The following is a 9102-nucleotide window of genomic DNA, read 5'->3' on the forward strand; positions in this document are numbered from 1 at the left end:
AGAGGGGGGGGGGGTCTGGGGGGGTCGAGGGGGGGGGTCGAGAGGGGGGGGTCTGGGGGGTCTGGGGGGGTCGAGGGGGTCGAGGGGGGGTCGAGAGGGGGGTCTGGGGGGGTCGAGGGGGGTCGAGAGGGGGGGGGTCGAGGGGGGTTGGAGGGGGGGTCGAGGGGGGTCTGGGGGGGTCGAGGGGGGGTCGAGAGGGGGGTCTGGGGGGGTCGAGGGGGGTCGAGGGGGGGGGGTCGAGGGGGGGGTCGAGGGGGGGGTCGAGAGGGGTTCGAGAGGGGGTGGGTCGAGGGGGTCGAGGGGGGGGTCGAGAGGGGGGTCTGGGGGGGTCTGGGGGGGTCGAGGGGGGTCGAGGGGGGGTCGAGGGGGTCGAGGGGGGGGTCTGGGGGGGTCGAGAGGGGGGTCTGGGGGGGTCGAGGGGGGTCGAGGGGGGGTCGAGAGGGGGGTGGGTCGAGGGGGTCGAGGGGGGGTCGAGGGGGTCGAGGGGGGGGTCGAGAGGGGGTCGAGGTGGTCGAGGGGGGGTCGAGAGGGGGGTCTGGGGGGGTCTGGGGGGGTCGAGGGGGGGGTCTGGGGGGGTCGAGGGGGGTCGAGAGGGGGGGGGTCTGGGGGGGTCGAGAGGGGGGGTCTGGGGGGGTCGAGGGGGGGTCGAGAGGGGGGTGGGTCGAGGGGGGTCGAGGGGGTCGAGGGGGGGGTCGAGAGGGGGGTCTGGGGGGGTCGAGGGGGGGTCGAGGGGGGGTCGAGAGGGGGGGGGTCGAGGGGGGTCGAGGGGGGGTGGAGGGGATCGAGGGGGGTTGGAGGGGGGTCGAGAGGGGGGGGGGTCTAGGGGGGTCGAGGGGGGGGGTCGAGAGGGGGGGGGTCTGGGGGGGTCGAGGGGGGGGGTCGAGAGGGGGGGGTCTGGGGGGTCTGGGGGGGTCGAGGGGGTCGAGGGGGGGGTCGAGAGGGGGGTCTGGGGGGGTCGAGGGGGGGTCGAGGGGGGGGGTCGAGGGGGGTTGGAGGGGGGGTCGAGGGGGGTCTGGGGGGGTCGAGGGGGGGTCGAGAGGGGGGTCTGGGGGGGTCGAGGGGGGGTCGAGGGGGGGGGTCGAGGGGGGGGTCGAGGGGGGGGGGTCGAGAGGGGGGTCGAGAGGGGGGTGGGTCGAGGGGGTCGAGGGGGTCGAGGGGGGGTCGAGAGGGGGGTCTGGGGGGGTCTGGGAGGGTCGAGGGGGGGTCGAGGGGGGGTCGAGGGGGGTCGAGGGGGGGGTCTGGGGGGGTCGAGAGGGGGGTCTGGGGGGGTCGAGGGGGGTCGAGGGGGGGTCGAGAGGGGGGTGGGTCGAGGGGGGGTCGAGGGGGGGTCGAGGGGGTCGAGGGGGGGGTCGAGAGGGGGGTCTGGGGGGTCGGGGGGGTCGAGGGGGGGTCGAGGGGGGGGTGGGTCGAGTGGGGTCGAGGGGGGGTCGAGGGGGGTGTCGAGAGGGGGGTGGGTCGAGGGGGGTCGAGGGGGGTGGAGGGGGGGTCGAGTGGGGGTCGAGAGGGGGGTGGGTCGAGTGGGGTCGAGGGGGGGTCGAGTGGGGTCGAGGGGGGGTCGAGTGGGGTCGAGGGGGGGTCGAGTGGGGTCGAGGGGGGGTCGAGGGGGGTGTCGAGAGGGGGGTGGGTGGAGGGGGGTCGAGGGGAGGGGTAAAGCGGGGGGGGGGGGAGGGGCTGGGGGTTATAATGAAGCACAGTGACCACTCCCGCGTGACCCCCGCGTGACCCCCGCGTGACCCCCGCGTGACCCCCGCGTGACCCCCCGCCGGCTGAGACAGGGGAGGGCCGGAACGACGAGACGCAGGAGGAGCGACGAGGAAAGATGACGGCAGTGGTGGTGGTGGTGGTTGTGGTGGTTGTGGTGGTTGTGGTGGTAGTGCTGGTTGTGGTGGTGGTTGTGGTGGTGGTGGTTGTGGTGGTGGTGGTTGTGGTGGTGGTTGTGGTGTTGGTTGTGGTGGTGGTTGTGGTGGTGGTTGTGGTGGCGTTGGTTGTGGTGCTGGTAGTGCTGGTTGTGGTGGTGGTGGTAGTGCTGGTTGTGGTGGTTGTGTTTGTGGTGGTTGTGGTGGTGGTGGTGGTGGTTGTGGTGGTGGTTGTGGTGTTGGTTGTGGTGGTGGTTGTGGTGGTGGTTGTGGTGGCGTTGGTTGTGGTGCTGGTAGTGCTGGTTGTGGTGGTTGTGGTTGTGGTGGTAGTGGTGGTGGTAGTGGTGGTGCTGGTTGTGGTGGTTGTGGTAGCATTGGTGGTAGTGGCTTCACGTGACCTTGCCCCTAGCCCCCCGTGGCTCACGTGACTCCTCCCCCCCTCACGTGACTCCTCCCCTTGGCTCACGTGACTCCTCCCCCCCTAATGTGACCCCTCCCCCTTGGCTCACGTGACTCCTCCCCCCCTCACGTGACTCCTCCCCCTTGGCTCACGTGACCCCCCCCTCACGTGACTCCTCCCCCTTGGCTCACGTGACTCCTCCCCCCTTGGCTCACGTGACTCCTCCCCCTGGCTCACGTGACTCCTCCCCCCTTGGCTCACGTGACTCCTCCCCCCTTGGCTCACGTGACTCCTCCCCCCCGGCTCACGTGACTCCTCCCCCTTGGCTCACGTGACTCCTCCCCCTTGGCTCACGTGACTCCTCCCCCCCTCACGTGGCTCCTCCCCCTTGGCTCACGTGACTCCTCCCCCCCCTAACGTGACTCCTCCCCCCCCTCACGTGACTCCTCCCCTTGGCTCACGTGACTCCTCCCCCTTGGCTCACGTGACCCCCCCCCCGGCTCACGTGACTCCTCCCCCTCACGTGACTCCTCCCCCCTCACGTGACTCCTCCCCCCGGCTCACGTGACTCCTCCCCCCCTCACGTGACTCCTCCCCCTTGGCTCACGTGACTCCTCCCCCTTGGCTCACGTGACTCCTCCCCCTTGGCTCACGTGACTCCTCCCCCTTGGCTCACGTGACTCCTCCCCCTTGGATCACGTGACTCCTCCCCCCTGGCTCACGTGGCTCCTCCCCCTTGGCTCACGTGACTCCTCCCCCTTGGCTCACGTGACTCCTCCCCCTTGGCTCACGTGACTCCTCCCTCCCCTCACGTGGCTCCTCCCCCTTGGCTCACGTGACTCTTCCCCCCCTCACGTGACTCCTCCCCCCCTCACGTGGCTCCTCCCCCTTGGCTCACGTGACTCCTCCCCCCCTCATGTGACTCCTCCCCCTTGGCTTACGTGACTCCCCCCCCTCACGTGACTCCTCCCCCTTGGCTCACGTGACTCCTCCCCCCCTAACGTGACCCCTCCCCCTTGGCTCACGTGACTCCTCCCCCTTGGCTCACGTGACTCCTCCCCCTGGCTCACGTGACTCCTCCCCCTTGGCTCACGTGACTCCTCCCCCCGTGGCTCACGTGACTCCTCCCCCCCCCCCTCACGTGACTCCTCCCCCCTCACGTGACTCCTCCCCCCCTCACGTGCCTCCTCCCTTCCCCTCACGTGACTCCTCCCCCCCTCACGTGACTCCTCCCCCTTAGCTCACGTGGCTCCTCCCCCTTGGCTCACGTGACTCCTCCCCCCTGGCTCACGTGATCTTGTTGGGGTTGTGCCGCTGGAAGCTGCCGGCACATCGCTGCTTCTGCACCGGGCCGGGAGCGGCGTGGCGCGTCCGGGTGACGCCGTCTACGTCGCCACCACCGGCACCGGCGGCGTCGCCCGTGGTGGAGGTGGTGGTGGACGTGGTGGTGGACGTGGTGGTGGACGTGGAGGTGGAGGTGCTCCCGCCGCACCCAGCCGACGGTGGCAAGGCCGGTGCAGCGGCCGGCTCAGCGGAGGTGCTGGGAGGCTTGTCGGAGACTGCGGGGAGGGAAGGTTGAGTTGCACCTGTTACTGAGCGAGCGAGCAAGTGAGCGAGTGACTGAGCGAAGTGAGCGAGTGACTGAGCGAGTGAGCGAGTGACTGAGCGAGTGAGCGAGTGACTGAGCGAGTGAGCGAGTGACTGAGCGAGTGACTGAGCGAGTGACTGAGCGAGTGACTGAGCGAGCGAGCGAGCGAGTGACTGAGCGAGTAAGCGAGCGAGTGACTGAGCGAGCGACTGAGTGAGCGAGCCAGCGAGCGACTGAGCGAGCGACTGAGCGAGTGACTGAGCGAGTGACTGAGCGAGCGAGCGAGTGACTGAGCGAGTAAGCGAGCGAGTGACTGAGCGAGCGACTGAGCGAGCGAGCCAGCGAGCGACTGAGCGAGCGACTGAGCGAGTGACTGAGCAAGTGACTGAGCGAGCGAGCGAGTGACTGAGCGAGCGACTGAGTGAGCGAGCCAGCGAGCGACTGAGCGAGCGACTGAGCGAGCAAGTGAGTGAGCGACTGACTGACTGAGCGACCGAGTGACTGAGCGAGTGAGCGAGTGACTGAGCGAGTGAGCGAGTGACTGAGCAAGTGAGCGAGTGACTGAGCGAGTGAGCGAGTGACTGAGCGAGTGAGCGAGTGACTGAGCGAGTGAGCGAGTGACTGAGCGAGTGACTGAGCGAGTGACTGAGCGAGTGACTGAGCGAGTAAGCGAGCGAGTGACTGAGCGAGCGACTGAGTGAGCGAGCCAGCGAGCGACTGAGCGAGCGACTGAGCGAGTGACTGAGCGAGTGACTGAGCGAGCGAGCGAGTGACTGAGCGAGTAAGCGAGCGAGTGACTGAGCGAGCGACTGAGTGAGCGAGCCAGCGAGCGACTGAGCGAGCGACTGAGCGAGTGACTGAGCGAGTGACTGAGCGAGCGAGCGACTGAGCGAGTAAGCGAGCGAGTGACTGAGCGAGCGACTGAGCGAGCGAGCCAGCGAGCGACTGAGCGAGCGACTGAGCGAGTGACTGAGCAAGTGACTGAGCGAGCGAGCGAGTGACTGAGCGAGTAAGCGAGCGAGTGACTGAGCGAGCGACTGAGTGAGCGAGCCAGCGAGCGACTGAGCGAGCGACTGAGCGAGCAAGTGAGTGAGCGACTGACTGACTGAGCGACCGAGTGACTGAGCGAGCGACCGAGTGAGTGACTGAGTGAGTGACTGAGTGAGTGACTGAGCGAGCGACTGAACGAGTGAGTGACTGACCGAGCGAGTGAGCGAGTGAGCGAGTGACTGAGCGAGCGAGCGAGCGAGGTGAGCGAGTGACTGAGCGAGTGAGCGAGTGACTGAGCGAGTGACTGAGCAAGTGACTGAGCGAGTGACTGAGCGAGCGAGCGAGTGACTGAGCGAGTGACTGAGCGAGCGAGCGAGTGACTGAGCGAGTAAGCGAGCGAGTGACTGAGCGAGCGACTGAGTGAGCGAGCCAGCGAGCGACTGAGCGAGCGACTGAGCGAGCAAGTGAGTGAGCGACTGACTGACTGAGCGACCGAGTGACTGAGCGAGCGACCGAGTGAGTGACTGAGTGAGTGACTGAGTGAGTGACTGAGCGAGCGACTGAACGAGTGAGTGACTGACCGAGCGAGTGAGCGAGTGAGCGAGTGACTGAGCGAGCGAGCGAGCGAGTGAGCGAGTGACTGAGCGAGTGAGCGAGTGACTGAGCGAGTGACTGAGCAAGTGACTGAGCGAGTGACTGAGCGAGCGAGCGAGTGACTGAGCGAGTGACTGAGCGAGTAAGCGAGCGAGTGACTGAGCGAGCGACTGAGTGAGCGAGCCAGCGAGCGACTGAGCGAGTGAGCGAGTGACTGAGCGAGTGACTGAGCGAGTGACTGAGCGAGTGAGCGAGCGACTGAGCGAGTGACTGAGCGAGTGAGCGAGCGACTGAGCGAGTGACTGAGCGAGCGAGCGAGTGACTGAGCGAGTGACTGAGCGAGTGACTGAGCGAGTGACTGAGCGAGTGACTGAGCGAGTAAGCGAGCGAGTGACTGAGCGAGCGACTGAGTGAGCGAGCTAGCGAGCGACTGAGCGAGTGAGCGAGTGACTGAGCGAGTGACTGAGCGAGTGACTGAGCGAGTGAGCGAGCGACTGAGCGAGTGACTGAGCGAGTGAGCGAGCGACTGAGCGAGTGACTGAGCGAGTGACTGAGCGAGTGACTGAGCGAGTGACTGAGCGAGTGACTGAGCGAGTAAGCGAGCGAGTGACTGAGCGAGCGACTGAGTGAGCGAGCCAGCGAGCGACTGAGCGAGTGAGCGAGTGACTGAGCGAGTGACTGAGCGAGTGACTGAGCGAGTGAGCGAGCGACTGAGCGAGTGACTGAGCGAGTGAGCGAGCGACTGAGCGAGTGACTGAGCGAGCGAGCGAGTGACTGAGCGAGCGACTGAGCGAGTGACTGAGCGAGTAAGCGAGCGAGTGACTGAGCGAGCGAGTGAGTGAGCGAGCCAGCGAGCGACTGAGCGAGTGAGCGAGTGACTGAGCGAGTGACTGAGCGAGTGACTGAGCGAGTGAGCGAGCGACTGAGCGAGTGACTGAGCGAGTGAGCGAGCGACTGAGCGAGTGACTGAGCGAGCGAGCGAGTGACTGAGCGAGTAAGCGAGCGAGTGACTGAGTGAGCGAGCCAGCGAGCGACTGAGCGAGCGACTGAGCGAGTGACTGAGCGAGTGACTGAGCGAGCGAGCGAGTGACTGAGCGAGTAAGCGAGCGAGTGACTGAGCGAGCGACTGAGCGAGCGAGCCAGCGAGCGACTGAGCGAGCGACTGACTGAGCAAGTGACTGAGCGAGCGAGCGAGTGACTGAGCGAGTAAGCGAGCGAGTGACTGAGCGAGCGACTGAGTGAGCGAGCCAGCGAGCGACTGAGCGAGCGAGTGACTGAGTGAGCGACTGAGTGAGCGAGCCAGCGAGCGACTGAGCGAGCGACTGAGCGAGCGAGTGAGCGAGCGACTGACTGACTGAGCGACCGAGTGACTGAGCGAGCGACCGAGTGAGTGACTGAGTGAGTGACTGAGTGAGTGAGCGAGCGAGCGACTGAACGAGTGAGTGACTGACCGAGCGAAGTGAGCGAGTGACTGAGCGAGCGACCGAGTGAGTGACTGAGTGAGTGACTGAGCGAGTGACTGAGTGAGTGAGCGAGCGAGCGACTGAACGAGTGAGTGACTGAGCGAGCGACCGAGTGAGTGAGTGACTGAGCGAGCGACAGTGTGAGTGAGTGAGTGACTGAGCGAGTGACTGAGTGAGCGAGCGACCGAGTGAGTGAGTGAGTGACTGAGCGAGTGACTGAGTGACTGAGCGACCGAGTGACCGAGCAAGTGAGCGACCGACCGAGCGACCGACCGACCGACCGACCGAGCGAGCGTCTCTCACCCGTCTGCGGTGAGCTCTGCGAGGCCGCCAGCGACGCCGCAGACGCCTCCGGCACGGCTCCGGCACCGGCACCGGCACCGGCGTGACCGACGTGGCCGACGTGACCGGCGTGGGCCGTGTGGCCGACGTGCTGTGCCGAGGGAGGGTGCGGTGAGGTGGACGCCGCCGTGACGTGGGGATCGTCCCCGGCAGCGCCGCTGCCTCCCGGCAACGCCGCCGATGTCACCGGAGTCACCGGAGTCACCGGAGTCACCGCCGCCAGCTCCTCCTCCTCGATGCCGGGCAGGTAAGTGTCCATCAGCGCCTCCAGGAACTTCACCATGAGCTCCGCGTAGTCGGGGATCTGTGTCTGCTGCAGTACACACAGCACGCACGGTACACACGGTACACACGGTACACACACAGTACACACACACACAGTACACACACACACACAGCACGCACGGTACACACAGCACACACAGTACACACACACACAGTACACACACACACAGTACACACACACACAGTACACACACACACACAGCACGCACGGTACACACACAGTACACACAGTACACACAGTACACACACAGTACACACACACACAGCACGCACGGTACACACAGTACACACAGTACACACACAGTACACACACACACAGTACACACAGTACACACACAGTACACACACACAGTACACACACACACAGTACACACACACAGTACACACAGTACACACACAGTACACACACACAGTACACACACACCACAGTACACACACACACAGTACACACACACACAGCACGCACAGTACACACACACACAGTACACACACGGTACACACACAGTACACACAGTACACACACAGTACACACACACACAGCACGCACAGTACACACAGCACACACGGTACATACACAGTACACACACACACACACAGTACACACACAGTACACACACAGTACACACACGGTACACACACAGTACACACACACACAGTACACACGCGGTACACACACAGTACACACACACAGTACACACGCGGTACACACACAGTACACACACACACAGTACACACACAGTACACACACAGTACACACAGTACACACACACACAGTACACACACAGTACACACACACAGTACACACACACACACACACAGTACACACAGTACACACACAGTACACACAGTACACACACAGTACACACACACAGTACACACACACACACACAGCACACACAGTACACACACAGTACACACAGTACACACACAGTACACACACACAGTACACACAGTACACACACAGTACACACACAGTACACACACAGTACACACACAGTACACACACACAGTACACACACACACAGTACACACAGTACACACACAGTACACACACACAGTACACACAGTACACACACACACAGTACACACACAGTACACACACAGTACACACAGTACACACACAGTACACACACAGTACACACACGCGGTACACACAGTACACACACAGTACACACACAGTACACACACACAGTACACACAGTACACACACAGTACACACACACAGTACACACACACAGTACACACACGCGGTACACACACAGTACACACACACACAGTACACACACGCGGTACACACACAGCACACACACAGTACACACACAGTACACACACAGTACACACACACACAGTACACACACACACAGTACACACACAGTACACACACACACAGTACACACACAGTACACACACACACAGTACACACACACACAGTACACACACAGTACACACACACACAGTACACACACACACAGTACACACACACACAGTACACACAGTACACACACACACAGTACACACAGTACACACACACACAGTACACACACGCGGTACACACACAGCACACACACAGTACACACACAGTAC

At 63.9% G+C, this 9102-nt stretch overlaps 1 protein-coding gene across 1 annotated transcript; it reads right to left on the reverse strand.

The window, feature by feature from the left end:
• Window positions 1-3480: 3480 nt before the first annotated feature.
• Window positions 3481-7546, reverse strand: LOC144954095 (uncharacterized; the record flags this gene model as incomplete). Its single annotated transcript, XM_078884671.1, has 2 exons — window positions 3481-3815; window positions 7195-7546. Coding segments are annotated over 2 exons (624 nt in total), but the record flags the coding sequence as incomplete, so codon positions are not given.
• Between the last annotated feature and the right edge of the window lie 1556 nt (window positions 7547-9102).

This window comes from Lampetra fluviatilis, unplaced genomic scaffold, assembly GCF_964198595.1.
Source record: "Lampetra fluviatilis unplaced genomic scaffold, kcLamFluv1.1 SCAFFOLD_784, whole genome shotgun sequence".
Taxonomy (NCBI): Eukaryota; Metazoa; Chordata; class Hyperoartia; order Petromyzontiformes; family Petromyzontidae; genus Lampetra; species Lampetra fluviatilis.